Source organism: Sardina pilchardus, chromosome 9, assembly GCF_963854185.1.
Source record: "Sardina pilchardus chromosome 9, fSarPil1.1, whole genome shotgun sequence".
Classification (NCBI taxonomy): domain Eukaryota; kingdom Metazoa; phylum Chordata; class Actinopteri; order Clupeiformes; family Clupeidae; genus Sardina; species Sardina pilchardus.
In genome coordinates, this window is record NC_085002.1 from 23817870 (window position 1) to 23843587 (window position 25718).

Consider the following 25718-nt stretch of genomic DNA (forward strand, 5'->3'; position numbering starts at 1 on the left):
ATGAACAAACACGGGGTTAATCTGCTGAAACGTAACCAATAATTGATCATTTCTGCTGATGTAGATGGAATGACAAAACATACACACAAGGTGATGCTGAATCTTCTTCTCTCAAAAATAGTTTATTAACATTGGTTGGTTTCACTTAAATCAAAACATTCACTACAACACTAGTTCTGTTTACAAAGCCTTATAACAATGAGCTTTCGTATAAATCTGGATAATTATGTCTTTTAATACTTCCAGAAAAAAAGGAAGATAACACAAAAAACACTTAGCAGGAATTGTTCCCCTTGTAGAGATGGAGGCTTTGAAGGGCCAGGTTGAGCTCATGCGGACATTGACATTTTACAGGTCTGGTTATAGCTAGTGCATTTCTGATGAGGGGGGCCAGTTCAAACCCCCAGCATAGAGAAGAGTAAAATAACCAATGGCCATGCAGTTGGGATGTAGCCGCTGCTTTAAGCTGATATGTAGTGGGGTCTTTTCTGCTGTACGAGGGCGTAATGCTGTGTGGTTACATGTTGTGGCATTGTTGTGCTGTTCACCTGTGTGCTTACTCCTCACTTAACCCTTCTGACTACCCAGAATTCCTTGGCAAGTTGTAAATGTGGGGTGAAGTGTTATATGGTTCTTACTTAAGTGTGTGTGTGTGTGTGTGTGTGTGTACGTGCAAAATAAGCTGTGAAACATTGCGCATCATGCCTTGCCATAAAATAAAATGGTGTTCAAACTTCTTAACCACAGTCCCCATTCGCAAAAAAACAAAACAACAGAAAAATAGTTAATTGAATTACACTGGCATTTTGTTGTTCTCTGATACTATCAAACCACAATCCACGTGGACATTCTTGAGTATATTAAAGAAGTTGAGTTTTATTTAGCGGCAGAAGTCTGCCAAATGAAGAGCTTCCAGTGAGCTGAGAACAACCAGTGGTACATCCAGACCTCACCTAGCCCACAGAGGGCATCCACAAATGACAATCTAACTCAGCCAGCCAACCAACCACTCAGAACAAAGTCTCACTCCCACGCCTTAGTCATCTTTACCGGTAATCAGCGTCATCTCTTGGAGAGATCGCATGCCACTGGTGAGAGGGGATCATGTGACGAGCTCTCCCTCTCACACGTTCACACAAACACACCTCTTCTTTAACAACACTGTAATCTAATACACTCTTAGCCTGGCTCCAGGGACCTGGGAACGCTCCTCACTGCCGACTGATAGGGGGCATAGAAAACAAAAGGAGAAGTGTTCCTGGTGAGTTGTCATCCGCTTTACTCCGGGAGACTTGTGCACTCGAGAGAATTCCTGCACTCTCAACACCAATGAGGTGAAACCCCCCAGGGGCTCAAGGCTGAATGAAACTGGATGTACTGGATAGACAGAGAGAGAGAGACGACTTCTATTCTATCTGCACTGTACGTCTCAATCACACACAGGGGATCTCCCACTTCTCTCTCACACATTCCTTTGGCCTTTTTTATGAGGAAATATCATGGAGACTTGATGAGTACACGAGTAAGAGACATAGACATTAGCTGATCCTAGAGCAGTGACCTCACATGCTAGCTGGCTCTGGAAGCGGTCAGATCCAGGGGACGGATCAGGCCCTAGTTTGATCCAGAGACCACTACGGTTGCGGTGAATTACAGAGCGCACTGCTGCAGGAGGACAATTCATCAGATATGGAGGCCCCATTCATTACAATCACGCCTGCTGCTGCAGTGTGCACACATTCATCAACAAATGACACGGCACAGCACAACCAACAGCTAAGGTCAACCTAAATACCTGTTGCGGTCAATTACATGCTGCTGACTGCGTGCAATGTATTATGGGAAGTATAATCTTGGGGCAATATTCTTGTGTAGTTAGTGTTATAAATCTTTGAGCAAACACGAACCATGGAAACAGTGACTAGACAGAACTGGCAGAGTGTACACTAAGGGAAGGGCTGTTCTCTGATTGCTCTACCAATCTTGATCCCGATCAACTGAATCGAACTGCATCCAATCATCAACTTTGTGGAATTGAATCCAAAGCAAAACGAAGATGTTACATTTTTTTCATCAGCTTCTAGTCATAACCTGCCTCTCAGTGAATTCTCAACCAATACAAAGCCACTTCATATATAGCATGCACTTTCACAGCAATGCCCTTCCAACTGACTTTTCAAACATGCTGAGCACCTATTTTAATCGGAGTACTAATTTAGCATCTAGGAATCTATAGTCTCTCGTCTCTACTGTGGAACAGAAGGCACACAGGTCACCTGTCAATCACATCGGGAAGGCACTGAGCAACCACCACCTGACTACCTGCGGCTCTCGCTGACCTGCCGTCAAGCCTTGAAGGCCCATGTGTGTGGCGGCTTGAGAAAGGCTCCCATGCCAAAGGGACAGGCTCCCACCAGTCCTGACCTCACCCATCCAGCTCTGGAACCCAAATTATGGACATTCTTTAGAACCTGTGAAGTTACAGTGACACAGGAGTTGAACTCTCCGAGGCCACTTGAACTCTTGTTTAGTGGCGATGGCTGACATTTGGCCCCTCTGCATAGTAGTTTATGTGACTTAAGCCAGGGGCTGAGATTGAGAACAAGAGCGGCTCTCAAGGCCCTGCCTGACTGCACTTCAGCAGCACAGGGGTTACTGGCGGGGCGGAAAGCAGGCGGCTAGCATCGGACCGGGGCACGGCTAATCAGGCAAAGTTCAGTCATCCACACAGTCTCTGCATCTATCTGCCAACTGCTCTCGGTTTCCTCACTGTGGGAACATTAGACCTCAACCTGGCCTTCACTTTGAGCCAGGGGCTAAACAGTCAGAGTTCAAAGACGAATAAAGGAATCGGAGGGGGGCTGTGCTGAACAGCGGAACATTTTTTGTTTTTCTTTTTTTTTACCCTGGAGATGAGATCGGATCTGATTTGACTTTTTTCGGCAGGCGAGCCAGCGGAGCCCCAGTCCGCAGCACCAACCGAGTGCACTATTGTGTGGAGAAGAAAAAAAAAGGAAAAAGCCCAGCTAAACTACTCGTGAACAAAAGTATGAGGGAAAAAAAGGCTGATATCCTTGAGTAAAAAAAAGATACTTCAACATGTGCACACAAAAGGCACTGATTCTAATAATTAACTCTTGAGATTGAAATAATATGACGACAACTGAACTCCATGACGTTGAGCTGTTTTTAGATCAGCTGAGCGCGTGATGGTGATTGGTGGGAGAGGTCCTTTGGCCTGTGTGGGAAGGAAAGTCCATATTTCACGAGGACAATGAGGAAAGATCAGAGTACAGACATAAAGACACACCAACTACCTTTTCCTTACTGCACACCGAGTAACAAACATAAAAACACAAAGACCCATTGTGCTGACAGACAGAGAGAAAGAAATCAAGGCAAAAAAAGAGGAAAATTCAATACCTAATCTGTGCTACAGGCCAATCTAGCCTTGCTTTTTTTTTTATTTTACAAATACATTTTTACTTTTTACTTTTTTTTTTCTTGCACTTGCGCTCATGGTCCTTCTCTGGTTGGCGTGAAATGTGAGATACAGTACAAAGATGCAGTTTGGTAAAGACCACTCCTACGTTTCTTCTTCTTCTTCTTGTTTTCTTTTTAAAACTTCTTCTTGGTCAGTTGGTGGTGCATGGATGTGGTGGAGAGGAGGGTATATATTATGTAAGGGGCTTGGGGAGGTGAGCAGAGGGTATGGGGTTGCATTTTCCCCCCTCCTCCCTCCTCACAACAGGAGGCATCCACCCCTCTTCTTGCGTTTGCGCACCTGTAGCGCCGCCCTGGTGGCCATCTCAAACACGTCCCGCACGCCGTCCTTGGTCTTGGCCGAACACTCCAGGTAGCCGAAGGCGCTGATGCGGTTGGCCATGTCACGGCCCTCCTCGGGCTTCACTGGTTCCTGAGAGAGAGAGGGAGAAAAAGAGGGAGAGAGAGAGGGAGAGAAAGAGAGAAAGAGAAAGTTATCACCACATACATCTGCATAGACACACACAAAGGTTTGTCACACATGTTGACATTCACATACAGTATGGCAAACAATTTCATCCAAAGAGTCACATTAGTAACACTTGTATTGATTATCATATAGCTTTTTTTACTACTGGAATATCTTAAAAACACTTAGTTTTCCCCATTTTCGGAAATCTTCCCTGAAAGTCAGAATCTCAGAGCAGCGATTTCCGAGCACTAGGGCGCTAGGCTCCGCTCCGCTCTTTATCTTTTTATCCAGAGTTACAGCATCTGTCCTCTGACACGCATTGTTGAAGACTTCCGGCTGTTTTGTTCTCCGTCTCTCTGAAGACCGAGGAGACTGGACGTGGGTCAGCATTCTGCGCGAGGCCTCCCGTTAATAACACGCCTAATCCTGCTGCGTCCGCACATCGCCACGCGGCCTTGAGACGGGATAATTAGCGTGATCTGAGAGTTGTGATTCTGCACGTTCATCTCAGGAAAGACCCTCAGGACAGCTAATGTAAACACGGTGTGAGCACCTGCACACACGGTGTGAGCACCTGCATTTGGCCACTTATGTGGACTCGTCTCAATGAATTCAGCGGCTCCATCAGGTTGCGTAATCTCCTTCCCTCCTCCACTGCCACACGCTCTGACTCACTCCTCCGCTCCCGCCGTCTTGACCATCACCTCACACAAATCGCTCTCTCTCACTCACTCCCACTCACACACTCCCTTGCATACTTCCTAACGCTCACCCTGTGGCATCCCTCGCTCGCTCTCTTGCCCTCTCTCCTCCCTCACATGTTTTTCTTTTCCGTCTCCTCCTGCTCCTTCTCTTCTGTAACTCCATCACTTCCTCCCTCTCTCTCTCCCTCCCTCCCTCCGGTGCAGAGCTGATTGCTATGCATGCACTGTATAAGCCTGCTGAGTCCCCTTCACGCGGCTATGCTGATGTTCTGGCAGCCTGTGTGTGTATTTGTGTGTGTGTGTGTGTGTGTGTGGGGGGGGGGGGGGGGGGGGGGGGCGGGGGGTCAGAGGGTAGGACAGCAGTGGGCCTGTGTGTGTGTGGCAAGTGAAGTGAATCTCACTAGGACAGTGAGAGTGTGTAACAGGAGTTAGTCATGTCTACTGTATGTGCTTTGGTCAGAGGGCTGTGGAGATCATGAGTTGGTGTACTGTACACTAAGGGCCATACAGTAGGCAGGCTGTGCAGGCCGTGCAGGCAGCCAGTGGGGAGGCAGACAGCACTGGGAGATCAGCTTTTTCTTAATTAAAGACCGTAGGAGGCTGACAAGTGGGATGACAAATGGAAGACAAAGAAGGCCTGAAACCTATGGAGAGCCAGGGAGGGGATCTTGTGTGTGTGTGTGTGTGTGTGTGTGTGTGTGTGTGTGTGTGTGTGTGTGTGTGTGTGTGTGTGTGTGTGTGTGTGTGTGTGTGTGTGTGTGTGTGTGTGTGTGTGTGTGTGTGTGTGTGTCCAGTACCTGCTTCATCTTCGCCAGCTCCCGTCGCGTGTGCTCGTCGTTCCTCAGGTCTTTCTTGTTCCCCACGAGGATGATGGGAACGTTGGGGCAGAAGTGCTTCACCTCAGGGGTCCACTTTTCCGGAATATTCTCTGCAACGACGAGAGCAAGCAACATTTAAAATCAAAATCAAAACAAATAACAAATCAAAAAGACAGACATAATCCACACAAACACATTCTCAAACTACCATAAAAAAACGTATATAAACATGATGCATTGCCTGCGTAGGCCGTTATTACAGTCTCTGCACAGCACTCCGGTTACGTACTACATGCACCGTGCAATGCATATTCAGCTGATTTAAAAGGTACATAATATATGTGTTGTCAAAACGTGGATTACGCAATGGCCCATAAAGAAGCTGCTCAGAGTGATGGATTAGGGCTCCAGAACACAGTTCAATCCCCCCCCCCCCCTCGGGGCCCTTCAGTTACTCAACGGGGCTTAGAAACAGCACTGACAGAATGTAGTATTGTACCAGCTCTGCGGAGTAGCAAAATGTACATTTTTTTTGTGGGATTAGGACAGGTGTGTGGGAAAGCAGAGAAGAAAACTAGACACAAGGAGACGAGAAAAACATTTGTTAGACAGTTCTTAATTCCGAGTTTGGCGTGATGGTGTGTCCTGTAACAGAATCGGGCTCAGCCTTCCCTGAAGTTTGAGAAGATAAAGTCAGACGCTTGTCAGGGAGAACTCATAAGGATGTGACTTGTTTTGTCAGGTCCATAATCACCTAATCGGTGAGTCTTAGAGGGATCTTAAACCCAAAGAAAACTGTGTGGCTTAGCCAACACCGGTTTCTGGCACAGTCATTTTCAAAGGAGTTTTCTATTATCAACAGCTCTCTTGTGTTATAAAAACACTTTTTCACACATTCTCTCTCTCTCTCTCACACACACACACACACACATATTCATGACATAACATGTCAAACTCCTTACAAAAGACACAAACAAAGCCAGATCACAGCCTACACACATTGCCAGGTCCAGTGCATGCCCAGTCCAGTCCAGAGCATGCACTGCACCGATCTGCAGAGCATCTCATCTCATCTCCTCACCTAAACTGTCGGGGCTGTCAATGGAGAAGCACATTAGGATGACGTCTGTGTCGGGGTAGGAGAGGGGCCTCAGCCTGTCGTAGTCCTCTTGGCCTGCCGTATCCCACAGCGCCAGCTCCACCTGCGTCAAACACACACACACAGACACACACACGGTGAATAAATAACACAACATCCGCATTACACAGCCTACAATATAGGCTACATGGTCGGACTGTTCAAAAACACCATGGCCTTCACTTGTATTGTCTTTGTCCAAGTTGTGTTAAATGCTTTGAGTGAGTTTTTGTACTAAAAAAATGTGTTACATAAAATACATGTTTACATTACTTTTTTACTCCAGAATGATCCTGCCACTTACGGTTCAATCCCCCCCCCACACACACACACTATCAAGTGGTCATCTAGTAACACTGCTGGCCCACTTCTGTGTCATGAGTAAGGCCCTGTATTTGTCTGCTTCAACAGCAGGTAATGTGCCTCTCTGGTTAATATTAAACTACTAGCAGTGTCCAGCTCCATTGAGAAGAGAAAGTAGCAAACACATTGGAACATGTACTTTACCATGTGTGTGAATGTAAAGTGTGTGTGGAGGGAGATTAGCTGTTCAAACCAGAGCATTCATCTAATGATTTCCTCTTTGAGTGTCTTCTCTCTCCCCACACACACACACACACACACACACACACACACACACACACAAATGGCCCCCAAGGAATACAAAATAAACACCAGACCAAAACGAGGAAGTACAAAAAAAGCATCCAAAAATTCCAAGTGGGACCGGTCATGGCTTTAAATGGAGAATTGGTACCATGTGAGTGCTCCTTGGGATTCATCATCTAGAAACTAGCACACTAACAGATTCCCCCTCCCCCTCCAATGATGCCAGTTCCCAGCTAAGCCTCACAGGAACACATGGAAGCAAGATCCTGAGATATACAATGCTGAGTGTTTTAAGCATGTTTGTGCATGTTTGCACTGTATGTAGTCTGGAATCTAAACCTGCTCTCAAAACTATTACTCTAGGGACTGATGTACATGTGGTCTTGGAAGACTTCTACTGAACATAGTGTTGAGTGGGTAAACGCGTTAAATTGAGTTAAATGACTTGTTTGCATGGCCAGACCCTCCCTGATAACTGGGCAGAAAACAGCAGGCCGGAAAGGCTGCAAGCTCCAGCCAGATCCACTCTCCGCTGGGACTTCCAGGCCTCATTCTGCCACATTAGTTTGGGAGCCTTGGACTGGGGCCTGGCGTCCTCCAATCACATTCAATTAGATTAGGGGAACGGCTGGGACAAATAACACTAGATACCTTCGGCCTTCTTCGCCGACAAACACCGCGCTCTCTGCGAAAGGGGGGGGGCACCTTTGGAGGGGGGCCTGATTTGAGTCACTCTGATAAATGCTTTCCAGGGAAAACAGCTCAAGCGTCACAGCCGCCACGACACGGCGGGGCGAGATAGATGCAGGGCCACGGGAAGCAGGTATTACTCAGTGTTCCCGAAATAGCCGTCCACAGGGTCTAACAAAGTGTGGGCAGCCACCACGGGCCCCTGCTTGAGTAATGAGCCCAGAACCAGGCTCTCTGTGTGTGTGTGTGTGTGTGTGTGTGTGTGTGTGTGTGTGTGTGTGTGTGTGTGTGTGTGTTTCTTTTTTGAGGAAGAAAAAGAACAATAAAAGAGGAGCTTATATTTAGCCCTGGCCCAGCTTCACAGAAGGTGCAAGAAGTTTGAGTATGAATATGTGAACGTGATCTCCGCTAGGGGATGGCAGAATTTAAAATCTGGGATGTCGGGTGGACAAGATTGCCAAGTTTGCTGATCTGTGTCCAATATAGCTCGGAACGAGGCGGTTGTGGAGGAGTGAGTGCGGCCCACTGGGATGGGAAGGGGGGGGGCACACCAGCATAAGCTGGGTTCCATAGCGACGGGGATCGGATCCTTAGCTCTACATTTCCTGTGCATGAGAAAACAATGCGTTTTCTCCGCCCCCCTCCCGCTGTCAAAAAGGAAATGAGCCGACCCATTTATCAAGGCAAGTGGGGGGTGGGGGGTGGGGGGGTAGCGGGGGTCTGAGAGGGGAAAAAACTGGGGACGGCCAGACATCCCACGTTTCCAGTTTGCACAGGAAACCAGAGAGTACGGCCATTTCCTGTTTTTCACCAGACGCCTTGATACACTTGGTGATCAGTGGGGGGGATTTTTACAGAGGATGGGGTGGGGGGGGGGGGCACTGGGGATCTGACATATCTCCCACCCCCATCTGAAGGAGAATATCCTTGCAGCACAGCTTTGGGTCCAACCTCATGATTAACCCTGCGGTTGTGGTCACCGTCTTTTGAGCCCCCATGCCAAAAGTGGACTTACTAACAGGAGTCTCCTGATGGCTGCGGCTGATTGGGCAAATTTGTCAGTGTGTAAGGACTCGGAGCGAGGGTTAGGGAGTTCACTTGAAGTTACGCAAGCTCTTGCATCAGATTATGAATCATATTAGATCGGAGGACAAAGGTTCACTAGCACTGCAACAAGAGATTCTTTATGGTGCGGTGATGCAAACGGTCAATGTCATATGTGCATGTACAAACCGCAAACAACACACACACGTATATGTTTACGTTTACATGTGTTCTAACAGCGGACATAGGGCATATGGATCTTTTTTCACATGACTTCATCTTGTTTAATAGCTCATAAACACCACTTTCCCTTACTAGGAATGACCGGTGCGACCTGATTAATTCTCATGATTAACCCTGCGGTCGTGGTTGGCGTCTTTGAGCCGTGCGTCAAAAGTAGACTCACTAACGGGAGTCTCCTGATGGCTGCAGCCGATGGGGACAATTTGTCACCGTGTGAGCAGCGCGGGTTGGGGGGAAGCACTAACCTGCTTGCTGTCCACTTCAATGTCAGCGATGTAGTTCTCAAAGACGGTGGGCACATACACCTCTGGGAACTGGTCTTTACTGAAGACGATGAGGAGACAAGTCTTCCCGCACGCTCCATCTCCCACAATCACCAGCTTCTTCCGGATGGCGGCCATACCTGAACGAAAGAGAGGAAGACAGGACGAGTGAGTCAGTGACAGAGAGACAGAGATAGATTAGAGCTCATATCAATAGATACTTAGTTAGAATGGCCATACAGAGGTAGTGGTTCAATACGTGCTGCTCCAAATCGAAGGATGCCAACAGAGGCTGAATGGATTCTCAAGACAGTTATCTACTGTGCAATGGCAAGAATACACTCTCTCCTGCTCTCACACACACAAAGAAAATTTACAAACACACACACGGACACACACACGAAAGAAAGAAGAAAAGTGGAAAGGATTGTTTCGTGGTTGTGTACAACTGGAATGCAGTGGCCAGTTGATGTGTCCACTCAAACAAGAGGGAGGGGGTTGCAGAGTGAGGGCCGAGACAAGCCGAGGCAGGCTGGGAGGGAGGGGGGGGGGGGATTGGGCTACTCACTGACCACACCCTGTCCTTTCCTCTCCTCACTGCATCGTACAGGAAAACGGGGCACAAAAATGGCCGGAAACCCTAACAGCTGGAGAAGTAGTTAGCCACCCCCCAGAAGTCCCCGCCACCCCACCCCAAGTCCCTCATTCAAAATCACCCATGCTGGTTTATAAGAATGGGCCTACTATACAATTACTTTTGAATACTCAAAACAACTTCTGCTGGACACTCGACACGTCACCGGAGCTACTACATAGGTTACAAAATTTCTAAAGTTTTCAAAAGATAACAGGCAGATCTTGAGTTTCGTCTGACCACTGGGGTAGGAGGGAGTTTAAGAGGGACCTTCGGGGGGGCTGCTCCACACTTCCAGCGGATGCCATGCTGAAAGACACGAGCCAATAGGAGGAGTGCAGGCGCAGGCGCTGGGGCTGGGGTCTATTGTGAAGAGGCTCAGAGGGGAGCTCGCCTTCATCCTGCTGCCTCTGGCTCAAGGTCGGCCTGCTGCTGGCTCAAGGTCGGCCTGCCCTGCTGCTCAATCAGCCTTCCCAATTACACGAGGATCAGGATATTCCGGTCACAGTTTTTGTCGGGATAGGAAAATGATTTGCTAGTGATGTTCATTACGGTTTTCCATTTAGTGGGTGACCCAGTTCCGAGTACAACAACAGCACGCAAACTGGACAGGGAGCAATACATCACGGAGCTGAGAGAGGACAGTGAGCACTTTAAGAAGTGACCCAGCTGTCTTCGGAAGTGCACAGGGAAACGTTGTTCCTTTGTTTCTCTGCTGCTGAGCACAAGTCGTAGTCACCTTCAACAGAAATAGCAACAATGTACATCCTAGTCTGCATATGCTCGTGCAACAAGCCAGGGAAGGAAGCAGCATTGTTTTGCTACTCCACTGCAGGACATAAAGACCAATGAAGACCAAATGTATATGCAAATCCATACACAAGAAAATACAGGTCAATTACAGACCTCCAGTGCTCGGACTCAGAGAACAATGTTAAGACTATCTCACAAACAATCTGAATTTGCAAGAAATCCTTCCCCAAAAGATATCCAAACATTGATATTACAAACCACATGACAGTCCACATGCATAATGTAACCGTTCTAAGTATTGTCTGACTTGGCATGGCTTGAAACAGCACAGGTGAAGTGCGTGGATGCATTTACTTTCAAATGAGCACAGCGAAGCACAGAGCCGGGTTAGCGTGGTGTAGCGCAAAGCAGAGCAGAAGCAACGGCCACTGTGAGAGGAGATGCTGTGCAGAGCTGTGGGTTATTGAGAGAGGAGTGGGAGGATTATAGGAGACCCAAGGCTCCCCATTTTCCCCCTGAATGTTTGCGCCTTTTATCAGAGAGGAACATGGCATAATTATACTTGCAAAGCCTATGAAAATGGTAATGAGCTTCAACGACTGAAATCATTTGATGAGAAAGTACCCTCTTTGAAGCAATGAGAGAAAGTGTGTCTGCGCAGGGCTGGGGGGGAGCGGGTCCCCCCTCTCGACAAGTGCCCTTGGTCTTGGTTGAGTGATGTCTCTCAAACTGATATGCAACCTAACTGAAATCCTCCAACTAACACCACCCCCCTCCCGCGCCACCCCCTTCAAATAAACCCGCATGGAAACGATTCAGGGTGAAAAATTGCCACCATCCTAAAAATAAATAAATAAATAAATAAACACTGCATGCCATTAGGTGAAAAATCATCACTGTCGCTAACGCTAACCTCCCCACTAAGCGCTTCCGACCCCTCGAGAGTCATTCAGGGGGCACACAATGCCACGGCAATTTCACCAACAGGCAGGCAGCCCTAAGCCAAAGGGCCATTCCGGCTCTGCGGTGATTGGGGGGGCGACGTGTGCTCAGTGCCTCTCTGGGCCCCCACAGCGGGTGCGCGGGCAGGAAGTGATATCGGCGATGGGTTGGAGCGGGCATGATAAATGGGTGGCACTGGTTGGGCACATCTGTGCATTTTGCACCCCCACCCCTTCACCCCCATCTGCTCACCCTCCCTCCCTCCCTCTCCTTCTCCCTCTTCCGCTCTCTTTCTCTCTATCCCCCCCCCCCCTCTCTCTCTCTCTAATCCGTCAGACATTCCCTGCTGCAGTCTGGCCCATCACCAAAACAGCCACTTATCACCCCTGTGCTGCTTGTGGCAAGCTAAAAAGCCAGCGGAAAAAATAAAGAAATAAATAAGCCAAATTATTTTCATCCCTGCCAAGCTGCTGGGGTGCGGTCATCGACACCTTCCACTCAGCACTTCTGCCCACAGCCATAGGATCTGCTGTCACCATTGGTAGTCTCGCGTAAACATCCTTGTCAGAAAGCCTGCCTCTCACCGAGGCGGAGATGAAAGAAGAGGATTTGAAGATTAAGAGGGTTGGTTTGACCCGTATGCTCGGTCAGGCTCGGCCCATGTCCGCATGTGTGGTGACTCAGGCATTTGTTGTCGTTTATTTTTGGTAGCACTGGTTCATCTCAGGCAGAGGTAGTATCTGGGCGTTGTCTAGTGTGCAGTGGAGGGCAATGGGAATGGCAGCAGGTTTACGTGAGTCAGAAGGAACTAGCCAGGGAAATCACTGGCGTATGGCCAACGCGACGGACTGATAGTTGAGGATCTGAACCGCTGATAAAGAATCAGGGCAGTTTCGCTCATTGCCGCTGAGAGGAAACAGTGCTTTCCCCCCAGTTTCGCTCAACAAAATCCCCATCTGTAAATCCGCCGTCACAGAGAAGTCGGAGATGGGTCTTAGTCTCGTCTCTATCAAAAGAATGGCCCATTTGCGGTCCATTTGCAAGCGTTGTAGTGACATGCCCTTAAATGAGAGGTAAATGAGAGGGAAAGCTGAAAATCTCCATGGGGACTAAGAGAAAAACAACAGAACAACAACAGCAAACAAACAGCACTTCCTGGCAATAAACCATCATTCTGTGTCTCCGATTTTGTGGAATCACCCCTATCCATCCCCACAATAGGCACTCTTCTGATATTCTACCATTTGTATTCTGCTCAAAACATATTTCATGCCACTATTTGTAAGCCCAAAGTGGATTCCTGGATTCTGGGCCCATACTTTCTCCTTTCCAATAATGCCCTCACAACACAAAGTCTGAGGGTCCAAAAGACGGTCCCCACAAACTCCAATGGGCCTTGTGAATCTGCGAGCCTCTCTCTACGGACTGCACTGCAGGGGTACCAAGTGCTGGGTGCCATCATCTGGCACTAGCCGATTACGTACGGTCAGACTCAGCCGGACACGCCACCGGAGTCGCGCCTGGCTGGGGGGGAAAGGGAAATGTTTGTTCTGAGGCACAGCTGACAGGAATGGATGATTCACACTCACACAAACACAATGATGAACAAACGGAGATAGCTGTTGATGGAATCTTGCGTCATTTCCTTAAAGTCATTTTCGTTTCCTTGTTTTCCTGCTGTAATGGGTTTTCTTGTCAACGGCTGGGACTCTCCCAAGCTTTTCACTTTGTTTAGGAATGTCACATGAATGACATGCTTTAGGTAAAACTAGTTCTTCTTGTTGGACAGACAACAATAAATAAATGAGACACTTTACATGGCAGTTAACCACTACACATAAAAGAGAACACATCGAGGGCTGAGAACCAAAGTGGCGTAAGTGACATTTTGGTCAAATTTGAGTTATATAGATCACCTGAAGCTCTTGATGAGCTCTTTCTAGCTGACACAATTATATAAGTAAAATATTTATAAATATAAAGTTATTGAACAAAAACCAAAGGGCTTTAATTGTGAACATATAGAAGCAGTTAGATTTGTTTTGGCTCTCCTGTAAAGTTGGTGAAATGTCACTTACGCCCCTTTGGTTCTCAGCCCTCGACATATTGGTGACAGCTAAAGTTGTTGATAATGATTAGCATTATCAGCATATTTTGAGTGCTTCCTCTCTGTATAGTCCATTTGTATCCCCCATGACCATTTTGACATAAACCAAGACGCATCACAGATACATCAGCTGAGAGAACATCCCAGAACATGTGGTTTTTACAGACGGCACAAAGTGTAACTTGGTGGAAGCTAACAAAGTGGCTCAGACAGAAACATTAACAATTACAGCCAATCAGCATGATGTTTAGGAGCATGGAAAAGAGGGGGAGCAATTTGATTGGCTGCTGCACTCCAATATCAACAACCTTTTGCCAGAACCGGGGGCCACACTGTTAACAAAAGACTTTGACATGTCAGATGGCCTGCCAACTGAGAAAGGATGAAAAGTCACTGTGGCCTGCACCACTCTCTCTCCAGGGTGATGACCCAAAAACCTCCTTTTGTGCCTCCAAAAACGGCAGAGAATTTGTCATTATCCGGCACCCTCAGTCCAATACAACGACAGTTGGGCTAAAATAGAGGCAAAGATAGCCATTTGAACAATGCTTGCCTGAACGAATGCCGCCATGAAAAAGAAAATTGCCTGTGAGCGTGGGCCCACTCAGTGATGATGGCCATATAGGTTGATTTGCTATCTGAAGTGAAGTGAACAGAGTAAAGGGAGGCAATACTATACTCACAGTAGGTGGTGAAAAAGATAGAATTTACCAAACACACCTAATTTCACACATATTTCACACACAGTATGTTACCAGCAAAGTCACTCAAAATGTCTCAATAGAGCAGATATCTCTCCACTAACTTTGGGCAGAAACAAACAGTAGCAATCCAAGACGGGGAGGCTTTCTCTCCCTCTCGCTCCTTCTTGCACAGCAGAGGTTAAGAAGAGGGATTGAGGCTTCTGAACAGGCAGGATTGGCTGCATGGCCTCAGTTCTTCATACTTGCACGCCCCGCAGAGGAATGTTTCACCATGAGTGTTTACATTGAGCTGAGAAGCCCTGAACACTGTGGGGAGCCTGGGGGGGTTGGTGTGTGTGTATGTATGTGTGTGTGTGTGTGTGTGTTTGGTAAGCCTGGGAAGTGTTGCAAAGTGAGTGTTTCTACAGCACCTACAACATGATCCCTTTATGCAAGCAGCTAAGCACAAATCGTTTGCATCCACTGTTAAATGGATGACCTTTGAACCTTTGGCCTTCGACAAAACCCACTGGTACTGATAGTGATTCCAGCCGACAACCACCTCACATAAAAAAAGGCACAGGTGGACGAAGGTGATAAGCCTTACACATGTTTATCTGTACTCACATAAACTGACATAGCAAAGAAAACAATGAGGGCCATGTTTCGGTCAGCTCCAAAGCAAACTTACCCGAGCTAAGAGGGTGATAACTGGTTTATTTGGTTTCTATGGTCAACTGAACTATATCTGGCTCCGATATAACGGCTGTCCGACCTCTTTTCAAGGAAATAACTTGGTTGCTCTTGTCAGCATCTGCTTCAAAAGAATGAAACAGTAAATGGAAATGTTTTCAAATGTTTTCAAAGCCATGAGGGAAGAGCAAGATTTTATCGTCTACCACTAAAACAAAGTTAACCAGTGACTGGGCTTCTACAGTGTTATGACATGAGTTACAGTAGGCCGTTCATGGACGCTGGGAGTTGTTGAGCACGGAGGAGTTTGTTTTGGGTGGAAAAACACTGCTAACTCTGGGTGACTCAGCGTCCTTAGCGCTCTCTCTCTCTGCCATAGCAGTAAATTTGCCAGACATGTCTCTCCTTTCTCTCTCTCTCCCTAAAAAAAAAAAAAACACTTTTTATCATCTCGCTGATGACAGTCTCTCCATAACGCCAAAGAGGTCATGACTTTGAAGAGCAGTCATCGGAGTTAATGACAGATTCATAAAAAAAAAAGCCAATACCTACCTCAGCTGTGCTGTGCTGTGCTGTGCTTTTCTCTCCGCCTCAACTCAAGTCACGTTATTCAGGTTCTTTAGAGCTACCGTCTTTGTGTCGGCAAAAGTGTTCCTGTCGCAGCTCTTGTTTCTTTCCCAACTAAGGAAGTGACAACAAGCCACGATGAACAACAGCAACAGGTCCACTCTTCAGGAATGACAAGCATTAACGTCAACGCGCATGCCCCTGATAATATTACACTACTACAACAGGTCTACTAAACTCTGCTGAAATGAATAACAGCAAGGAAAGCGCTTCAGAGAGCAAGCGAATGAGAACAGGAGAGCCCTCGTAGAATTCAGTGTTGCCTCGTTCCTCTGTTAATCAGCAACTCACTCCCTGTTCCAAAGTTTTCTGTCTACTGCAGCAGCAGCAGCAGCAGCAGCAGCGAGTCCCCAGGTTATGCAACCAGGGCAGCCTGCTCAGTCAGTGGACTCGCAGGGTGGGGCAGGTCTCCCTCAGTCAGCTCCAGGGTGAATAAAGCCCTACTCGTATCCTCGAAGGGGCTAACCGTGTGTGGGGGAGAGAGAGGGAGCATTTCAGGTGCAAAAGAGGGGACTCTGAACTGAAGTAGCCCAGTAGACACTTTCTCTCATGATCTCTCCTTAATGGGACAAATGCACAGCCCAGACAGGGCAAGAACTGGTAAATGTTATTATGTTGCGGGACTTGTTTTACTTTATTGACAAATCATGTCAAGTGTTTATGGAAAGTACGCGGAAGGCCCAGGCCCTTGGGAATCAGAACTGCTCGAGCGTTTCCTGGTTCAAGCTTGCCGAAAGTAAAAACAGTTGCAGCGTTTACCCTCCACGGCTGGACTCATGGCCAATTCTGATCACACAATTGTTCTTCTGAGAAAAGACAACAGGATCTCAGGACCTGAAGATAGCAAAGCAAATTGCCAGGCGGCAGAAGAGAGTTTGTACGATGCAGGCCAAGAGTGGAATGAGCTTCTCCTAGTGTAAACAAAGTGTCTAGTTTCATTAGCAGACTGTCTGCAGACACAAAGATGATTTCTGTTGATTTCTGACGACTCTCCCAGCCTGCAACACCAGCCCACCATGTTAGCAGTGGACAGCCAAAGATAGACTTTAGTACAAAGGTGTGAAGTGGGGAAAAAAGGACTCATTTTTGGCAGAGGTGCATATTTGTAAAAACTTGTCCATTAGTTCAAACTGGAGATCAGGCTCACTGGTAAAGTGCAAGTGCGTGACTCACTGTTTGGGTGTCTTAACCAACCTGTTCTTGGCTCCCTCGCAAAATGTGCCACAGGGATTAGTCGAAAATGAAGACCGATTCAGATGTAATCATTTGCCAAATAGAACGTCAGGAAGTAGGAAAGTGATCAAACCACATAGTTTACATTCCAACGAAAACAAACGAGACAGCTGGAGTCCTGCTATTATTGATGGTATTTACAGAGAGGAGATGGGAGTAGGCTACTGGGAGAATAAACTGATAATACTTTACAAATAGAAATAGAGTGGAGCGAAAGCAGACAGTATTCTCTGTATTCAGACCCTCTTACTGTGCTGGAGTACCTGATTACGTGTGTTTACCATCTAGGGCTATTGACAACACATCTTGTGTCCGTGACCTGGAATGACTCATGGAACGAAAAACGAGAATCACCACCATCAATCCCCACAGGCTAATTAATGTTTAACATTTCATATGGCACAATGTGTGGGTGACTGAGCCAGTCTTCACATTTCTCGTATACAGTGTGGGCAATATTTTAATAGTGCACACTGCGGTTCAAAGTAGGTATGGTCAGAATGGCAGAATGCTATAAACCCCCAGAAATTAACTGTTAAGGCCAATGAATAATTCTAGAGACTAAAAAAAAATTGCTAGTCAACACATACTCATTTTGAGAACTTTGAGATGAATACATTCTAGATTCTAATGCCACAGAACCTAAACATGTTCTCAGTAATGTTTCCATCATCTACATGTTCAAGCCATCGGAGAGATCTACGAACAGCTCCGATGATTATCTCTCCCACTGGGTTACGACCCTCAGCACTCAGCAAGTGCTTTAGCTGACAAACACAGGCCACAACACAAATAACCTTCAACATTTCACCGGTTCTGAACACTTGTCATATTCCATTTTCAGTCATGCCTTGTTCACAGTTACCTTGGTAGGCCCCTGAGGCAGCTGTGCTGGGCAAAGCTATTAAGTTCCAGAGAGCTGTTAATCTCCACGTAATAGCACCTCATCACACACCAAGTAATAAATATCTAATTGTTCTGCAGTAGATGAGCAAAAAAAAGCGTCCCGAAATAAATGGTTTCAGCAGCACTTTTACTGGCCTAAATCAAAAACCGAGCACAGTCTGAGCGGCTTGAGGCTCCCAATGGAGCCGAATGGGTATTGATGAACTGAGGTAGTGGATTGGACAAGTATGACTTACGGCTCCAAACGGCACTTTAGAGAAGGCGATAACCTCCACCGCCGTTACATTCAGGGACATCTTCCCTGAGACTAGGCCTGTGCTGACTTTCAATCACGAGCACCGAGACCATTTAGGTCCAGAGCTAAGCTAAAACTCTGACAGGGATATTGGTCCAGACGAACACCAAAGAAAACCAGCCACAAATGTCTTTGAGGAAATCACACTGTCAGACACAATTCATTCAGAGCAATCAGACAGTTGTCAGAATGGTTCTATGCATCCAGAAGCTTGACACAAATGTCACACTATATGTGGTCAGTACCTTAGTGATCCACAGAGAATATGGTTAGGGTAACGTATTAATCCAGAGGGCAGAGACCATGTGTACTGACCAGGTGGCTAACCCATATAAATTACAGGAACAAGAAGGGAACAACTTCCCCCAGAGATGTCATGACCTTTCAACATATGTTTGAATGGTGTACCATTTAAACCATAGTCACATTCTAACTTGTTCATGTACTTGTTCATGTAGAGCCCTAATGAGGTCCAGATATTATGTGTACAAATTTCAGTTTGAAGATATTCCCCATTCCTTTCCACTGCATTGTAAATCATGCCCGTCACCTTAACTTGACTGCATGAAAATACTTTCTCTCCCAAACTGTAGAGAAAAAAAATGGTGTGCTATGAAACAGAACCCCCCTCCACTTTCCATTTTTCACTCCATGAATCAAGAGGTTATACCGTGAGATCCTGAAGATGGGCCCTCAAACCTGCCTCACACCTGCCTGGAGATATACGTGGGAGATTGCTGTAATGACAGGGCAGGTATGGGGTATGGCGAGAGCAAAGAGGGGGGACCTCGCAGAGTGGCTCTGGGTAGGGCTTTGGGGTTGGTATTGGGGTGTGGGGGTGGGGGCATGGCTGGTTCCTTCTTTGGATTGATTTGAGATGAGAAATGAGGCCTAAGACAAGGCATCTCTGATGAGAAAATCTTGGGGTATCACATTACCTTCCAGCTAAAGTGTGCAGAGCCCCCGCCGTCAGAATCATTGCAATGACTCATTTGTCTAGCTGTGGGGAAATGGGAGCAGATTGGGCCAAAGCTCTGTGACACAACAGGGATGGCACGCTGTCTTTTGTCACCCCGAAAGACCACTGCCCCAAATCAACAGTGACATGTTTTTGACACACAGTGGGATTAATATGGCACATGTCACTGGCACTGCCCGTCCGGTAGGCTATTAGTTAGAGAAATGAGCTTGGATTTAAATCTTATCATGGGGCTTGAACAGGCACTTGCTTAGACTGAATGAAATCCATTTGCAAGACTAATTGGTCATTAAAACAATTAAATAACTAATTCAATTTTTAATTCACCCTCAGTCTTGTCTCTTTAAGAATGGAGAAATATAGTTTAACTTCAAATATTTTGAGAGCATAGCAAAGCCTATTTTCAAAGTTTGCAAGCACAAGAAAAAACTCTTGTTTGGATGGTAGCAAGTACTGCAATCTATTAATCGAAGTGTATCCGACCATATAGGGTAGGTGATCTATGAGTGATGCATCACATTTAGTAATTTAGGCTGCAGACATCGATAACTGATTGGTAGTCTAATTAAAGGAGATATGTGGTAGGCTACACCACTTGGACAACACAATCAGTAGAGCGAGGGTTAACGAGGTTGGCTAATACTTATGGCCTCTAATGACTACACAGATGGTCCACGCTACATGTCGTTTGGAAACATCCGAAAAACCGTGACAGTCTGCCAGTTGGACTATAAATAGTCAATATCTACGCATTCCCGACTTGGTTTCAACAAGTATCCCGATTGACAACATATGAGCGAGATATCGAGGCCCCTGTAGCATACGATAACTGCCTGAATACAGATTTAAATAGAATATTAAGCCAATGTGAGATCTTACAGGCCTTGTATTAAGTTTCAATGGAACACGACAAACATTTCCCCGAATACATGGGTGTTTTCTGCTCCGACGGGAATCGTAGTCAAACAACGCCCTACAGGGTCTCCTCTTCCTTCGGTAAAGAGAGCATACTCAAACATACAATCGCAAATGTACTTACGATTAAAAAAAACCTTGACCTGTGTAGCCGACTTCAAAGTTACAATCGCTTCTCAAATGCAATATTTGATACCTTTAATAGGGTACAACGCCCTGCATTACCGCAGCAGAGCCGCTTAGCAGCCTAAAGTAACACTTGAAGACTTGTTGCCACCAGTGGAGTGTAGCCTTCAACCGATACTGTTGCGATTTAAATTATAGGCTAGTCAGGCAGAAGTCTCTTCCTATTCAAATATAAAGCCAGTATGAAAGACTCACTGTAGTGTGATAAAGTGAGTAGGTTGAAATGACTTATGGTTTCAATGACTGCGAAAAATATTTGAACAAGTAACCTCTCATGCCAAGTTGCGGATTTACAATAACTACTTCTGGTCACGAGCCACCACCTACTTTTTCCCACACCAAGGAAAAGTACGCTACTTTAACAGAACCCAATGTCCTCGCGTCTGTAAAACAACATACAAATCGGTACAAGCCAAAGACATTTCCCTACCTGGTTTTTGATATCCTTCGCTTTTACTCTTTCTGGCTCGTCCGTCTTCCTTGCTCTCCTTGTCAGTTTCACTGCAGTAGGCTATATTGCTAAGGAACGACGGTCGGCTGGCAAACAGATCCTCCCACTGATAGGAAGGAAGGCAGCGATAGTGGCGCCCAATCTCTTGGTTAGGGAGGAGGTGCAGCCGTTGGGATGCTTGGGATCCCTCCCTTTCCACTGTTAATAATCATGACATCATCCCCAACAGCTCTGGTCGGGTAGACGGGTAGGCAGGCAGACCTTTGTGCCTGTGATTTTGGGAGTGGGGGAAATTATAACGTTTTGCTGACCGCGTAAAATGAGTTAATTTAAAAATTCGAAATGGTGTCTGTAAACGGTGCGCTGAAAGGTTTTTGGTACTTGAATAAACAACTAAATGCATGCAACCCAATGAGCAAATTCTTTAAGCCCTTTGTACAAACAACTAATCTCCTTTTGACCTGATTTCTGAATGTTTTCCATAATTACCATTTCTTTGATAACACCAGAGGGGTTTGTTCAGATTCAGAACATTAGCTGTAGGTAAGTGCTGAATACAGTTAATATACACTGATATCTTGAAAAACAGAACTAAACTACTTCTATAAACTGGTTTTGTTTAAAACTTCATTTTCCACAATGGTTTTTATTTAATTTAGAACTAAATATGTATAAAATGTATGGGTAAATGTGTATACCCTTCATATTGTTGTTTCTCCATCAGCTATCTTTTCTTAAGGAGATTCATGGTAGACATAAGGTGGTAATTATTTCAGGTCAATTTGTTTGTGTTCCTTCTACTCAGACAATGTGTGAAAATTAGTGTAGGAAAACAACATGAACCATTCATTTTACTCAATTTTGACAACTCAAGTGAGTAAGAATATCTTCATGAGTGGAGATGGAAAAGAGACCTGTTTTAAAAAGCAAAAGGTTTATTTTGCCCAAATTTACACTGTACAGCAATACGTCACAACAGACAGAGGTCATTTGAGAAATAAAGCCATGTTACAGCACAAAATGAGTCTGCTATGGGGGGTGGTGGTAGGCTACAGTGTGTGCATATGTTTTGCACCATGCGCTGAAATCCTAGAACAGAGAACATTCTCCAAAGTCTCTCACAGTCATCCCCTGTTGTTCACAAGTAGTTTCTGTGCTCTGCATGAAGACACGCCAGCAATCTCATCAGACGCACTTGAAGTTCTCCACGTCGTGTCCTATAAGGCAGCCTTCCGTCGATTCCTCAGCTAGCCGACTCACCTGCTCCTGGTATGGAGTTCAGGTCTTCTACTGTAAAACTAGATCTACAAACACCTACCGGCTACACAGGAAAAAATCTACAGCGGCATCGAGATGGCAAAGTGGCTGGGCCTGGTAAAACTGTGGCCACAAAGCTCAGATGAACACATAAAAGGAGAACACACCACTGCGTTTGTTTGTTCAGTTGTTGACTACATTCTACATGGCTATTTTGGAGAGGTAGGGAACCACAACCAGGAGTGTGCAAAAATACTATCAGCACAGCCCTGGCTAGCAGAAGCTCTGCAGATGGTTGGGTGTGTTTGCTTCCAATCATTTATGGATTGTCCATAAGCCAAACTGATCCTTTAATTATGTTATCTACCTTAATGTGGGAGATGGAAAATCCCTGATAATAACATTTTCTTAATCCATGTCAATCATTGGCTTTGGATGATTTCACACAAGATATGTGGGCACAAAACTTTAGGGACTAAGGTAGGTAAAACATTCACATAGATACCTAGATGGCAGCTGTCTCTGGTATATGTCCACACTAGAGTCACCTGCCATGAAGCATGAACATGACTGCAGAACGATTATCTCTTGCTACGTACACAGATGAACCAAAAATAAAGTGCTTCCATTTTTGAAAAAAAAAAAAAAAAACAACCCTCACTCCCTCAGAAATAGTCATTGGGGATTCGTGGGGGATTCACTGCTTCTCCCCATCAACTGTTGATCAACTGGTCAGCTCCCGTAAGACACCACCCTGTTGCCAGTACCCATGTCGTCGGGCACACTCCATCCCATCCAATCCATAGGCTATATAATATATTGCACTGCCATAATACGAGCAGTGAAAAAAAAGCCAATGAGACTCTTTCTGGTAAGATCTATTTAGATAAAAGGTAAGTCACAGATCCTTTTGTTTTTTAACAGGTTTTAAAAACAGCCACCTACAGCTGGGAGCAATGCATATAATCTGAAGAAGAAGAAGAAGAAGAGGAAGAAGAGGAAGAGAGAGGGGGTAGGAAAGAGCAGTGGGGCCTGGTGATGTTGTCCAACATCTGATATGTCATGGATGGCGCGAGCAGAGGCTGGGGCTAATGGACAGGAACGACGAGAGGCAGAAGAAGCTCTCTTGCACCTGAGGCGCCCTGATGGATATGGGAGTTAATGTCCGCACCTATTTTCATTTTTTCGTTTTGTTTTTCGTTTTTTGTTTTTAGGCAGGGCAGGGAGGGAGGGAAGGTGGGGCGCAGGCTGTTACTCTCCCCCCCCCTGCCTCGCCCCCGCCCCGCCCCGCCCCAGTCCTGGGTGGGCTTGTCCTCGGCGGCCAGCGTCTCAGCATCAGCCCTGTCATCATGTCTCCGTCTCTGCTCCGGCTAGCGGGACGACGAACACCGTGATGTCGTCGCCCGAACCCAGTCTCTCGTTGGGCAGGCGCCAGCCTCTCTCCTTCAGGACGCCGCGCGAGCGCATCAGAAGATCCTGGGCCGCCAGCGTGTACCTGAGGCAGAAGAGGGGGGGGGAGAAAGGCAAATAAATATTTACGCCGAAGCCGAATCTTGTTTAAATGCAAATATGGCAACGGCTTCTGTCTGGGCAATATTGTTTGAGGGGAAAATCTCTGTCAGCACTTAGGGAGCTGTTGTGTTGACTTCTGCTGATGCTGTCAAAATATGAAAAGTTTTGTATATTACTGTATGTGAATATTTGATAGAACACTGAATGTGTGAGTGTGGGTGTGTGTTCACTGACATCTACTGGCTTTTTACATGAAATACATCACATTTATTGCTGACTGTGTGCATTTTCACTTGAATATGTTCATATCACAAAGGACAAATTACAGCAAACCACTTTAAATCCTCTTTCTAATCCTGCAGAATTTCACGTGAATATGTTATAAGATATCGAGATAGTTCACCCAATGATGAAAACTCATTGCTAAGGCATTTTCAGGGCAACATAAACCCATTTCATGTTTGTCCTATATATTCATTTCTATGGCATTACTCTTTTTCTGTAACATGTCAGTGAATGAGTTCCCTTTAGCTGGTGATTATTGGAGAACTCATTTTTGAGATGCACCGACAGCCAAGCCTTTCATGCCTGACAAGCGACATACTGTAATACTGAGCTGATGATGATGACGACAGTAATGTCAGTTTTGTGCGGCCTGTCCCTTTAAGAAAGGAATGCAATGTAAAGGAGGTGTGTGCACCTCATGGGATCGCTGGGATCGCAGCACGAGAGGAAAGCTGTCACGGCATCTGCAACCTCCCGATCGGTGGTGACATCCCACAAACCATCTGTGCCCATGACGAGCACATCGTCAGGGCCATGCTTGTTCTCCGACAGATTGTACACCAGCACCTGAGCAGAAGGGGAGAGAGGTGCAGACATTTTAGCACAGCACTTAGACCACATTAGAATTGGAATTGGCTCACAAACAACAGTTGTGAACAGACTGGTGAAAGCTTGCTGGGAAGGTTCGTCCTGGCCAGCATCCCAACGCTTTCACCAGTCTACCTCAGCTCATCATCATCATCACCAGAATTCTAAAGCTTGTAAGGTTCTCAGAATCAGCTGTAGATGAACTGTAACTGCTGCCTGCCTGTGTTTCAATTTGAGCAAGATACTGTAAGCTTTGCCTCTGATCTTCCCGAGTGTGAGAATCTCAGCTGGATTGTAGTGTAGCTAGCTGGTGAATCACAGCGTAGGGTGCTCCAGGGCAAAACCACCTCTCACTAGAACATAAGTTCACCCCCGTTGCCTGAGTCATGCAGTCTATTCTAGGGAACACAATTTCTGTGATCACTGTGAGGGAAAAATAGATGATATTTTCCATATATAAAGATGCTTTCCTGCTTTAGATTGATCTGCACTATACTTTCTATACATTCTGACACCAAATAGACCATAAACCAGTATACAGTAAATTGTCCAATGTAGGTCAAGTAGCCATACATTAAATATTATATATGTATATTATAAATTAGACACTAGAGACAATAAACACTGTTACGCAAGCCCCCAGGTTATACATTTTGTTGGTGCAATGATTTACACCTCACAACAGACTTCCTCTGAGACATCTCTGGGAGATGTTAGTGATAGTAGTCTTGCCAATGTAAAAAAAAACCTTTATAGATGCAAAACACTTGTGTGCTACAGAAAGGACCAGAGGGACTCATTCAAACAGATCAAACAATCAAAAACACAAGCTGGCAAAACTTCACAGAAATGCACTTCTGTTTCAGATGTGCTTGTTATGACATCAAAGACGTGACACACAGCCACGGGTGTGCATCTTAGCCTCAAAAGAACTTAAGAGTTCCCTAGAATATGGGATTGTAGATTACAAAACCTTAAGTTTGGTGCAAGGATGTCACATCTGGTTGACACAATAACAGTCACAATACTATTCAGAAAACGTTTGTCTAGGAACGCTGCTTGGACTCAGGAAAAGTTTGTTTGAGGTGCTCTTTGGATGGGAAAATTCAGATGAAAAAGCAAGAGGAACTCAAAGGCACTCTCATATAGCAAAAGTTAAAAAGCCTTTATTGTAACGGCTTGGTCACATTAAACCTTTCTTAAAAACT

At 45.9% G+C, this 25718-nt stretch overlaps 2 protein-coding genes across 3 annotated transcripts in view; both read right to left on the minus strand.

The window, feature by feature from the left end:
• Positions 1–94: 94 nt before the first annotated feature.
• LOC134093107 (rho-related GTP-binding protein RhoA-D) lies at positions 95–21005 on the minus strand. Of its 2 annotated transcripts, none has more exons than XM_062546427.1 (5): positions 20848–21005; positions 9447–9604; positions 6559–6679; positions 5457–5587; positions 95–3916 (listed from the first exon to the last, which is right to left on the minus strand). In XM_062546427.1, exons 2-5 carry the CDS (start codon positions 9600–9602, stop codon positions 3743–3745), a joined length of 582 nt encoding a protein of 193 aa, XP_062402411.1. In that variant the 5' UTR covers positions 9603–9604; positions 20848–21005; the 3' UTR covers positions 95–3742. The 2 variants fall into 2 exon arrangements, with proteins under 2 accessions (XP_062402411.1, XP_062402412.1); XM_062546428.1 differs by lacking the exon at positions 20848–21005 and adding an exon at positions 15829–16197.
• A 2413-nt stretch (positions 21006–23418) lies between these two features.
• ppm1j (protein phosphatase, Mg2+/Mn2+ dependent, 1J) overlaps positions 23419–25718 on the minus strand; it is a 26465-nt gene continuing 24165 nt past the window's right edge. Inside the window, exons 9-10 of the mRNA XM_062546430.1 lie at positions 24338–24489; positions 23419–23620 (exon numbers count right to left, since the gene is read on the minus strand). Of these exons, the coding sequence (XP_062402414.1) occupies positions 23473–23620; positions 24338–24489 (300 nt within the window). The 3' untranslated portion in view covers positions 23419–23472. The remainder of the gene's footprint in view (positions 23621–24337; positions 24490–25718) is intronic.

Coding starts and splice junctions, on each gene's coding strand:
- LOC134093107 (XM_062546427.1), bottom strand. CDS start 9,602: ATGGCCGCCATCCGGAAGAAGCTGGTGATTGTGGGAGATGGAGCGTGC. Junction 5,588..6,558: donor TGACAGCCCCGACAGTTTAG/GTGAGGAGATGA, acceptor TCGTCGTTGCAG/AGAATATTCCGGAAAAGTGG. Junction 3,917..5,456: donor AGCTGGCGAAGATGAAGCAG/GTACTGGACACA, acceptor TCTCTCTCTCAG/GAACCAGTGAAGCCCGAGGA.